General features: G+C 40.2%; 1 protein-coding gene across 3 annotated transcripts in view; it reads left to right on the top strand.

The window, feature by feature from the left end:
- cluha (clustered mitochondria (cluA/CLU1) homolog a) overlaps nt 1-12,447 on the top strand; it is a 49,260-nt gene that overhangs the window by 5,617 nt on the left and 31,196 nt on the right. For all 3 annotated transcript variants that reach the window (XM_034169350.1, XM_034169349.1, XM_034169351.1), the window contains exons 2-3: nt 11,162-11,355; nt 11,462-11,633. In XM_034169350.1, the coding sequence (XP_034025241.1) occupies nt 11,162-11,355; nt 11,462-11,633 (366 nt within the window). The remainder of the gene's footprint in view (nt 1-11,161; nt 11,356-11,461; nt 11,634-12,447) is intronic.

Genomic DNA, 12,447 nt, shown 5'->3' with positions numbered 1-12,447 from the left:
ATCCACAGAGCCATCAGCTTAGAAATGATCCAGTGGTTTGTGCCGCATCGTCGCAGCTCGCAGCGCGGCGCACCGACCGTCCTTTAAAGGGGTCCTTAAACCTGTAGTTAAAGTTCTTATTCTCTGTGAAGCCCGTAAAATTTTCACTGAAAGCCAGATAAATTTTTCGAATGGTTTCCAGGTGCCAGTCTCTAACAGCTTCTGAAAAAATTCTGATGGAAAAAAGTCTTTTTCATTCCGCCATTTCCAGACAATGAAAATCCGACGAGGGGGCGGGACCACTCCTTCCCAAGGCGTGCTCACAGGCGAATGACGTCACCGACAGGCGTGGAAAAACTCACGCATGCGCACGAGGGTTCATGCATGTCTGATGTAAAAACATATGAGGGCTGTCCGTAAAGTATAGGTCCTTTTTATTTTTTTCAAAAACTATATGGATTTCATTCATATGTTTTTACGTCAGACATGCTTGAACCCTCGTGCGCATGCGTGAGTTTTTCCACGCCTGTCGGTGACGTCATTCGCCTGTGAGCACTCCTTGTGGGAGGAGTCGTCCAGCCCCTCGTCGGAATTCCTTTGTCTGAGAAGTTGCTGAGAGACTGGCGCTTTGTTTGATCAAAATTTTTTCTAAACCTGTGAGACACATCGAAGTGGACATGGTTTGAAAAATTAAGCTGGTCTTCAGTGAAAATTTTAACAGCTGATGAGATTTTGAGGTGATACTGTCGCTTTAAGGACTTTTCACGGTGCGAGACATTGCGCAGCGCTCTCAGGCGGCGTCATCAGCCTGTTTCAAGCTTAAAACCTCCACATTTCAGGCTCTGTTGATCCAGGACGTCGTAAGAGAACAGAGAAGTTTCAGAAGAAGTCGGTTTCAGCATTTTATCCGGATATTCCACTGTTAAAGGAGATTTTTTTAATGAAAGACGTGCGGGCGGATTGCAGCGTCGGCTCGCAGCCGCCGCGACGCTCCGCCACAGGAAAAACACCTCTGTTGGAAACCTTGAGGACAAGCTGGAACATCTCCAGCTGATAAACAATTTCTCATATACTCACTCCACTGAAAGCCATCAAAAACCGCCTGGATTTTACAAATGGTTATCAACACGGAGGTGTTTTTCCTGTGCCGCCGCGCCGCGTCGGCTGCGTCCCGACGCGCGGACCTGTCCACACGGCTTTCATTAAAAAAATCTCCTTTAACAGTGGAATATCCGGATAAAATGCTGAAACCGACTTCTTCTGAAACTTCTCTGTTCTCTCACGACGTCCTGGATCAATAGCGCCTGAAATGTGGAGGTTTTAAGCTTGAAAAAGGCTGATGACGCCGCCTGAGAGCGCTGAGCGACGTCTCGCACCGTGAAAAGTCCTTAAAGCGACAGAATCACCTCAAAATCTCTCATCAGCTGTTAAAATTTTCACTGAAAACCAGCTTAATTTTTCAAACCATGTCCACTTCGATGTGTCTCACAGGTTTAGAAAAAATTTTGATCAAACAAAGCGCCAGTCTCTCAGCAACTTCTCAAAGGAATTCCGACGAGGGGCTGGACGACTCCTCCCACAAGGAGTGCTCACAGGCGAATGACGTCACCGACAGGCGTGGAAAAACTCACGCATGCGCACGAGGGTGCAAGCATGTCTGACGTAAAAACATATGAATGAAATCCATATAGTTTTTGAAAAAATAAAAAGGTACGATACTTTATGGACAGACCTCGTACATAATTTTACACAGTTAAATGTTTACATTGTTGTTTTTTATAAAATATTTTAACATTAAAATATTAAACCCTTGGTTTTTACATGCTTCATTCACTATATTTTTCAAACTGGCAGCATTAACAAATTACATATTATAACTATCTATCAATATGGGGAAAAAATCATGAATATGTTTTTTTGCCATATCGCACAGCCCTGTGGTGTAGTTGTGAGACTTTGATGCTAACAAGTGACCTCAGGTGATCACTGGCTGTCTTAGGTATTCTGTCATCAAAGTATGGAACATGCCATTGTATGCAAGTATGAAATTGATATTGAGATATTGTTGGATGTGTAATCGACTCTATTAGCAGTTTTTTGTATATCTGCATCACAGTAGATCAAATGGTGTGCTACATGTTCAGAAAAACATGCACTGTTAGAAAATGAATTTGATTCGTTGAGATCCAAAGACCAAAAGCCCAACATCTGAACATCTGCTGTCATGTAAGGCGCTCAGCTGCACACCAGGAGCAACTTGGGGATTAAGGAACTTGCCCAAGTACCCTTAGTGGTTTTTCTGGTCTGAGGGGGATTTGAACTGAGGACTCTCTGGTCTCAAGTCTACCGCTTTAACTCTAGACAATTGCCTTTTTTGGGATATCAAGTCCTATGAAATGTAGGTGTGGGGGCTGTCAGTTATATTATTAGGTTTTGTACAGCACTCAAATGTCACCTTGTGTTGCACGAGACATGTTTAGAGGAAGACCTTGTATCTTGTTGTTTTCAGGGCTGTGTGGCTGAATAATGTTACCATAACATTACTCATGGGCCCTGTGTCAAGGGCCAGAGAGTTGATGGACAACTGCAGAATTTCTTGTTTTCAGTACAAGAGTTTTTTTTTTTTTTTTTTTGAGTGGGTAACAGACCATTAATACACATTGGCATCAGTTAGTGATGTGAAGATTAATCAAAAAATAATGGCTCACTTGTACTAAGTTGCTTAGTACTGCTTGTGTTAGTTTCTTATTGTGCATGGCAAAGTTGCACAGGATGTTTTAATTGCTTATGTGTGTATAAAATAATTGTGAATCACGAGCAAATTGTCATCACACTTGGTGGAAATGTGCTTTGAGGATTGGTTAAAGGTCAGAATTGTCCCCAAAAAAGGTTGAAAACACATTTTCCAAGATAGGGTGAGATAGACTATGTAAAGCTTATTTCAAACAGTAAATCATTTATAATCATTTGGTATGTGTGATACTAATATAAAGTGTCGCCAAATATACACAGCATGCTGCCTATTGCTGTTAATTTGATGAGCAGATGAGCCACATTTGTGTTCAAATCTTATTAAATCTGTCAGTCTGATTGAATGTGATAATGCTGGAGCAATTTGATAACAAGTCAGTTGACTTGTCTATCAATCAACGGTTACGAATGGAAAGAAAAATTTGTGTTTTGTGTACTTGTGTAGTGGTTCCAGATTCCAAAATGGGAAGGTTCGGTACGTTTGTCTCAAGGAAGCAGGATGTAATGATTTTATATGCTTACTGTGATAACTTTTAAATCTCTGCTGACATTTACAGGTGTAGTATTGGTGCAGTTTTTAATGTTCCTTTTTAAAATGTTTGCAGAGATTGAGTTTGGGCTCTATATTGTTAGACTGTATCTGCAGAATCACCTTCATTGATTTCTGCTGGGATTCTTTATTGTGGGACCAAACAGATTGGCTTTGCAATGTCTAGGCTGCCTAATTGCGTCATCAGCTCCAGGCACTTTGTACCTTTGCCTTTTTGGGCTGCTGAATGCTTGTAACTCTAAGTTATTTATTTAACAAAATTACTCTTTCTCACTCATTATGCAACTTGTTGATCAAGGTTTGAAGCTGAGGAAGCAAGAAGAGGTGCTACATATTGGTGCAGCGCAGAAAGTGTAAAATATGTGCTTGTGACAAATGTTTTATATAACAGCTGAGTGGATCCTTGTCATTTGATTGATGCTTTATGTCATGTGACATGGATTATTCCATTATTGTGTTGCATTGCAATTTGGTTCCATTTAGTGTTCCATACGTTTGGTACCATTGCACTCTGCACACACACACCTACATGCACACAGTGCGCGTGCACACACACAAAAACAAATCGACTGCACTGTAAGCCGTCTGATGTGACTTTTTTCGCTGCACTGATGAAATAGTTTATTTATTTTGGTAGCACACAAGCGCCTTCCCGCTTGTGTGAGCACGCACCGTGCACCCTCACACAAGCCAGGCAGCACTTAGCTTTAAAACAAACATGGTGGACTTTAAAGTATTTAAAGTTTGTGTTGGATTGTTGATGTCAAAGCAGCAGTGAGGCACCAAAGCTGGATTAATTTCAGACATTATTATTATTATTTTTTTTCGCTGCACTGAGGAGGTACCAAAATGTAAGTCCCTTTTCTGTTGTTTGTAAACTAATATAATATAAAATGACAAGGATCTATTTTAGCCGTTATATAAAACAAATAATGAATGTTTTCACATTCTTTCAATGGAACGAATATTTAATTCAGTGAAAGCTGGAACAAACCATTCAGCAGCTTTCACCTCATAAAATATTTGTACCATTGAACTCAAACATTCATTATGTGTGTGTGTGTATGTATGTATGTAAATATATATATATATATATATATATATATATATATATATATATATATATATATATATATATATATATATTTGGCTGCTTGCAATCAGTGATGGTCATTTTTATCTTAATGTTGTATTTTTGGTGGTGTGGGAAGGTCATTTTCTATTCATTTTCTCAGTATTTTGCCTTTTATGTAATCCCCTTGGGCAGCACGGTGGCTTAGTGGTTAGCACTGTTGCCTCACAGTGAGAAGGTTATGGGATCAAGTCCCGCCTGTGTCTGTGTGGAGTTTGCATGTTCTCCCCGTGTTTGTGTGGGTTCTGTCCAGGTGCTCTGGCTTCTTCTTACATTCAAAGACATGCAGGTTAGGTGGATTCGGAAACTTTAAATTGTCCATAAGTGTGCATGTGAACGTGAATGTTTGTCTGTATGTGGCCCTGCAACAGACTGATGTCTTGTCCAGGGTGTACCGTGCCTCACGTTCTATGACTGCTGGGATAGATTCCAGCTCCCCTGCCCCCCGTGACCCCCCCGATCTTGGATAAGCGGTTGAAGGTGTGTGTGTGTGTGTGTGTGTGTGTGTGTGTGTGTGTGTGTGATCCCCTTTTTCATTAAGTTTTAATTTTTGATTATTTTGTGATTATTGTAAGTCTCTCTTATTTTCTTTTAAGATTTCTTTCTCTTTTTACTTTGTCTGAATTGATCTAACAGTGGTACTACATTGGGATTAGGTTAAATTAAATGGTAGTCTACTTTTAAAATGTAAAGATGGAAGGTTTTATAATTTATATACACCAAACATTGATTATTTATTTGTGTGTGTGGTTGATTGGTTAGGGTAGCAATATGAAACATTTTACCAAATTGAAAAATGGCAGCTATGGTTTCCATTAGGGCTGGGCGATATGACTTAAAATTCATATCACGATATCAATTGAATCCCTTCATGGTAATGGTATATATCACAATATAAACGTAAGTGTAAAGGTTAGAATGGAAGTGTTTCTGAATGGGTCATTTAGTCCCTTTTCAAAGCTAGATTGATTAAAAAAAACAAAAAAAAACAAACAAAAAAAAAAAACCATACAGATAATTAATTTTGAGCACCTGATTCTCTGACTTGTTTGACATGTATTTTTGTGCATTGGAATAATCTAATTTCGGTATTCCTGCTTCTGTCCAGCAGGAAGCAATGTTAGTTTGTCTGCTTTTGGTGGTGTTTTTTTCTAGAAAGACCTCAGAGATACTGCCACGTGGGTTGATGATAGTGATTGGCTCATGTGGTGGGGTTCCACCAATGATAAAGCGGAAGGTGTGGGTGTTTTTTTTTTTTCTCCTCCCCCCTCTCTTTCACTGTAGTGCACCAGTGGGTCAGTTTTGGAGGTGTGATTGCACATGCAAACTTTGGACCATATGCCCAATTTTTAAATAATGCACATTGGATTCCTTAGCTCAAGCCCAGTTTATTGCATCATGTGATATCAATTTCTGCCTTCCCCAAAAAATTTCTACCGTAGTGTACCTAATTATTATTATTATTATTATTACGTCCATCAAGGATGTAATGAAATCATTGCCATTTATTTGTCTGTCTGTTTGTCTGTTAGCAGGTTTATGTCAAATCTACTGCACGGATTTTGATGAAATTTTCACCACAGAAACATTCGGCCATGGAAGATTCCATTACTTTTTGGAGGTGATCTGGATCCGGATCCTCGATCAAGATTTCACTTTAAAGGATTACTTTATCAGGATTATGTCTAAACTACTGCAGCGATTTTGATGAAATTTTCGGCACCAATACATATTAGGCAGTGGAAGACTCAATAAAATTTTGGCGGTGATCCAGATCTGGATCCGGTTTCTGGATCAAGTTTCACTTTATATAGGCTTTGAAAGATTACTTCAAAACTACTTCACGGATTCTCACCAAATTTGCACCACAGATAGATAATAGAGCATGGAAGACTCCACTGAATTTTGGAGGCGATCCAGATTAGAGGACACCAGAAATCCTAGTTTGCTCTTGTTATTATTAAAGTCTAAACATTTTTCACAGGCTGCAAAATTTATCCAATCTTCACAAAAATTGGCACCGTTTATCTTCAGACCAAGCCTCAGAGTTGTATCTGTTTGGCTATTTTTCAAAGTTTTCAGCAATCATAGCCAGTTGAAATTGGTGGTTAACCCGCCAACCAGGATCTGTTGTCATTTCTCCGTGGAGATTTGAGGTATCAGAATCAAACTTTGTATGTGACATTGTGACCTCATTGTGAAGAAGAACAAATATTTTGTCATGTAACTTTCAAGGGGTCCTGCTTCCTGTGTGGGTTGTTTGCTGTTGAGTTGCCTTGGTTATTGTTACAGTATGAGATGGGTTGATTGTTTTTTCCCAAGAACCTGCCTTGTGATGAAACATCTGTAGATATTCTACTTTAACAGCACGGTGGCTTAGTGGTTAGTACTGTTGCCTCACAGCAAGAGGGTCATGGGTTTGATTTCTACCTGTGGCCTTTCTGTGTGGAGTTTCCATGTTCTCCCCATGTTTGTGTGGGTTTCCTCCCACATTTAAAGACATGCAGGTTAGGTGAATTGGAAACTTTTCTAATTGTCCAGGTCTCCCTTGCAAAAGAGATCTCGATCTCAATGGGGCTACCCTGTTTAAATAAAGGTTAAATTAAATACTAACAAAGTGACTGTTTCTTGTACCCTCTCTATTTGTTATTTACACCCTTATTCAGTACATACCTGTGACCACCTTCATGACCAGCTCAACACCTTAAACCCAGTTTCAGCCTCTGAGGAACAACGCTAATCTGGTGGGTAATATCGTATTTCTCTAGTGCAACACTAAATCTGTGTCTAAAGGGAACCACTTGACACTAAATCCTCATTCATTCTGTAATGCTATTGGCTCAAAAACGAGTATTTCCATTCAGAGCATAGCTGCTTAGTCTTGTTCCCTTGTTCTTTCTTTGCATGTTACACAATTTCAGTGCATTCGGTCCCATCCAGGTCATGGTTCAGTTATGATGGCCTGTCCCCTTTTGCCTTTCCTTCAGTATCCCTGACGCGGTGTTATCCTTGAGTGTCAACAAGGACACACTGTTCGGCAGCAGTGAAAGGGAACTCTTATTTTCTGACTCATACTTGCTCATTTTAATTTGTTCAGCAATTAACTTAATTTGTATTCATGCCAGTTCCTCTTGACCTCTTTTCAAGTGTACCTGATCCATTTTGCTGGTTTTGTAAAGTTAATACACTTCATTCTAGGTGGAATGTTATGGACCACATTGTGGCTTGGTCATCTCTTTGGGACAGCTACCTACCACACAGTTATTAGGTGACGTGCTATTGTTATAGTTGTCACAATGCGAGATGAAAGACACTGTAGTTGTAATTTTATTTCTAGATTTCAAGATTTTATGGCCAAATGGCCTTAAGTGTTGCATGTGCAACATGATTGCTGAACATTGGGTACTTTGTTAGATCTATTTGAATTCCTGTTTGCACATTTTGTAATTTTTTTTTTCATGCAATTATTGATTATCTGTGTGCTGTACAGTGTTTCAACTTGCAACTAAATATTTTCATTGGTTCCAGTGGTGCTCCTGGTTCATAGCAAGTATCTCTTGTGCTTTCGTCTCATGTAAACTCTGGACAGTATCTGGAGAATCATGTCTAGACAATCTTCAGCTTTACCATGAAACATGTAGTGCATAATTGGATAATGTCCATGTCAGATGCAGGGTAATCCACTGTAAATACATTTGAAACGTTATCAACGTGACCGCTCACTAGCTGTAAATCCTCTGTACATTGACATGCGTATTCACACGTGGGCTGAATCAGACATAACATGGATGCTTAATGTCCTGTACAACCGATCCTGACAATTATGTTCTTGCATGAAGTGCTACTGGGGAAATGTCTTTGAAAATGGTGTCAACAACCCCCTGTCCATTCACCACTTAGCCTAAGCTGTGTGTCTTTTGATTACGGGAGGAAGAGGAGTCTTTAACAAACTATAGATAAGATCCCATGATGGGTTTGAACCCAAAATTCTTCTGCCATGAAGTGGCAGTCCTAACCAGTTGCGCTACTAAACTTTATTCATGCTGTAGTTTGCACCAAGTTAAATTGTGTTTGAATTCAAGAGCAAAACAATGACACATCACAGTGCAGCTCTCCTTGGGAGGCTCTGTTCACCCTTTCATACATGTTTCATAAGGTTACTGGTAGGGTCATCCAGCCTCTGGCTCTGTGTGCTTTGTTTGTTTGGCTCCCTGGCAGCATCTCAGTATTTTCACGTGGCCCAAATAGAGTGAATGGATTTGAGGCTGACATGTTGTGCTTGGCCTTCTGTCTGGTGGTGGTGGTTGTTATTTTAAAGAGATGTACAGCTGTGTATAGAACTATTTCAACACACTGTTGTACATCTGACAGCAATACATGACCTACTAGGAAATCCACTTTATGGTACTGCACATAACTCCATGATCACGTGTTTGAAAAGTCTGCAAGTAACATCTCTGTCTGCACTGAAAAGGCGGCTTGCACCTTACTTTTTGTTGTACTTGTTACAATGATTATAAAGAATCTGCATCTCTCTATCTATATCTGTCAAGTTTGCAACATCATATTTACTAAGCAGCCTGTCAAACTTGTCTGATAGTTGATCTTTGCCTGACAACATTAGTGTTCTTTCAGGTGTTTGCTTTGTTCATCGATATGGGTTTGAAAGTGGCAGCTACATGGTGCATGAAACTTGCTGAGTTGACAAGTACAGGATGTTACAAAAAAGTGCCACAAAAGCAAAGCCATAGAAAACCTTTACACTTTTGGATACTGATATCTGTCATATGTCATCTTGAAGCATATCTCGGGGAATTATATCTCTGGTGTTCATTTCTAATTTCACCTCAGTTTGTAAGAGTTTTGGCGTTCACAAGATGTGCTCAATATGTGCACCGCTCCTCTGCTTCGGCCAGATTTCCCTTTAACATTGTGAGCAGTTCTGTCAGTTTGAAACTTTTTACAATCCTCCATATTGTCTTTCTGTCTGGAGCTTTTCTAACTGCAAAATGACATTGATATTGTCGCTGGGTTTGCACGATGGACTTGGTCTTAAAGAGGAATTCCATCAGTTTCCCTTCTTGCTCATTTGTAGGGCCCCCTGATACAAGCATGTCTTTGATTCACACAGTAGCACGCATGTCGTCGTGACGATCTCACCCGCTGTGTTCCCAGCTGAATGCTGTTGTTTTGTGTTCCCAGTGCAGCTGACACGCGCTCTGCGCTAGATGCTGTGTATACAAAATAATTATTTTGTCAGATTAATCTTTTTTTTTTTTTTTTCTTCAAATTGGCCGTTCAGGACCGCTCCAGCTTCAGCCGTTCACCTAACAAGCTGCAGAAAGCATTTGGAGACCTCTAAAAAGGCAATTATTTGTCATATTTACATTGTCATGGCTTGGTAAAACAGTTGCGTGTTCTTTCCTTCTTGTGTGCAGCTGTTGAAGTATGTTTATAAGAGATTTAGCTTCTTGTTATAATCGTTCAGATGAGCTGCGCTCTGATGCGATCTGCTGATGTCACCACTCGTTCTGTTCACTTCTTCTTTACTCCACTTGATGAGCTGCACATCGTGTTGGCGATTAGCTTGCGCCACATAGCACGACATTTATGCGTGAAAGATTTTTTTTGAACATTTCAAAATTCTCTGTGTGCAATAGCACGCACCGGCATTCCTCTCGCGCCCTGGCTGCATCTGTTAAAGACGAGTTTACTCTACAGCACGACACAGGTCGTGCTAGTGCATGAGTCAAAGGCATGCTCATGTCAGGGGGCCTTTTAAGTGGCATCCTTAATGGATCAGTCTCAAACTACATCAGAAGAGATTCCTCAGCTATATGTTTTTGTCTGGGGGAAAAAAACAAAACAAAAATTCAGATTAGCCATTACAGAATTAGTCAAATGATTTTGGGACACCCTGTATTGTGTACTACATGGTAAATATTGGCATTTCTCTTTTTGTAAATGTCCTGTATTATTTGAACAGAGTTGCAAGTTTCTTGTGTGGGTTTGAAAGACTAAAAGACTTTTAAGCAATATGTATTTGAAGGTAAGCAATGCCACTTTTGGCTTATTCTAATTCATCCTGGAAAATGAATGTCCACAATAAAAGAATTTTATCAGACTGCATTGTAAATTTACTGCATTTATATAGCGCTCTTCCATCTGCATCAGAAGCTCAAAGCGCTTTACAACAATGCCTTACATTCACCCCAATGTCAGGATGCTGCCAGACAAGGCGCTCACTACACACCGGGAGCAATAGAAGATTAAAGACCTGCGATTTTCCAGTCAGGCTGGGATTTGAACTGAGGATCTTCTGGTCTCAAGCCCAACGCCTTAACCACTAGACCATCACCTCCCCCATTGTATTGCATCAAACTGCAACAAATCATTTCATAGTGAAAAGAATCATCCCTGAATCATATTGTAGTCCAAGTATCTAGATACACATTGTTTTTACAGGGAGAGATGCACACCCTTAGCAGTTGGCAATTGTGACAGGACAGCACCTTCAAATGTTGCTGCTTGCATGTGGGTAAAGGCTGTGGAGGATGTTTGTTTGTTTTCTTTCTTTTATTTATTTATTTATTTGATATTCTTGCAGTCAGGTTTGATTTTTTTTTTTTTTTTAAAGCAAAGATTTTGAATAGATTTTACATGTAAATTTTTCTTTTTTTTAATTTGCCAGAATAGTTTCAAAGTCAAGGTTCTACTTGCAGTATTCGCTTGTGTTTCTCGATTTGCAGGGCACAGTGCAAATACAGCAATGGTGAATGGTGATGGAGTGTATGAGCACATGGAGGAGGTGGAAGCAAAGCAAGATAGGAATGGGGAGGCTGATGGAGGAGAGGATTCAAATGAACAGGAATTGATAGTGATTCAGGACACAGGCTTCGCCGTTAAAATACAATCACCTGGGACAGAGCCATTTGACCTCCAGGTAAGATTGTAAAAGACATCTCTTCCTCGCGAAAGTAGGCACTTGTTGAATTTTTGCAGTTATATCTAATGCTGTTCTTGCCTACCTCACTGTGTCTCCACTCCAGGTTTCACCCCAGGAGATGGTACAGGAGATCCACCAGGTGTTGATGGACCGTGAAGATACCTGCCATCGCACCTGCTTCTCCCTTCAGCTTGATGGAAATGTACTGGACAACTTTGCTGAGCTGAAATCTATTGAAGGCCTGCAGGAGGGCTCACTGCTCAAAGTGGTAGAAGGTCAGAAGCAGACGCTTGTGTGCATATCTGAATATTTCTTACTGTAGTGATGTAACGTAGAAAGTAAAATGTTGCTGACGTTTGGAACGACTGAGCAATTACATTTAGTGACTTGTTAAAGTCCAGCTGGAACAGTGTGTGTAAATGCAGACTGCATGTTTACCTCAGGTACATCTACCAAGAGTCAGCCATCCCTGAGAGATTACAGTATTAGCTTTTGTATCTGACCTTTGACCAGAATGACATTGACCTTCACCCAAATCACTGACCTTTGGCTAAGCTTGTCAAAGCAGTTCCAGAACTAACCTACGAGGGTAGGCTGAAATGTTCTAAGGCTCACTATAATGCAGTTAATGCATTACTCCTTCATGGGGAGCCTTAGAACTTTTCAGCCTACCCTCGTATGTATGTATGTATGTGAAGTTTGATCTGAATCTAGTTTAAAATGAAATTGCTTGACCTCAGTGACCATGACCTTTAATAAAATGAACCATTTCAGTGCAATTCAGGGGTGTACCTTAATTCACATACCAAGTTTGGTAGAAGTTGAACAAAGAATCTGGGAGGAGTAGGCTGACAAACTTTGACCCAACGACTGTTCTTTGTCAAAATTGACCTCACCTGTGCAGCTGTGGGACTCATCACAATGTGTGCCATGGTTGGTGCACACTGGACTGAAAATAAAGTTTGACCCCAGTGACTTTGCTGGAATGAACCCTTAAGGGGCAATTTTGGTGTTGCGCTTCATGTACATACCATGTTTGTTGGAAATCGGGCAAAGCACATGGGAGGAGTAGGGAGAAGACAGACAAAC

The sequence above is a fragment of the Thalassophryne amazonica genome, chromosome 4, assembly GCF_902500255.1.
Source record: "Thalassophryne amazonica chromosome 4, fThaAma1.1, whole genome shotgun sequence".
NCBI classification, from domain to species: Eukaryota; Metazoa; Chordata; class Actinopteri; order Batrachoidiformes; family Batrachoididae; genus Thalassophryne; species Thalassophryne amazonica.
Note: the sequence above shows the minus strand (reverse complement) of the source record. Positions and strands in the feature narration are given on the sequence as shown.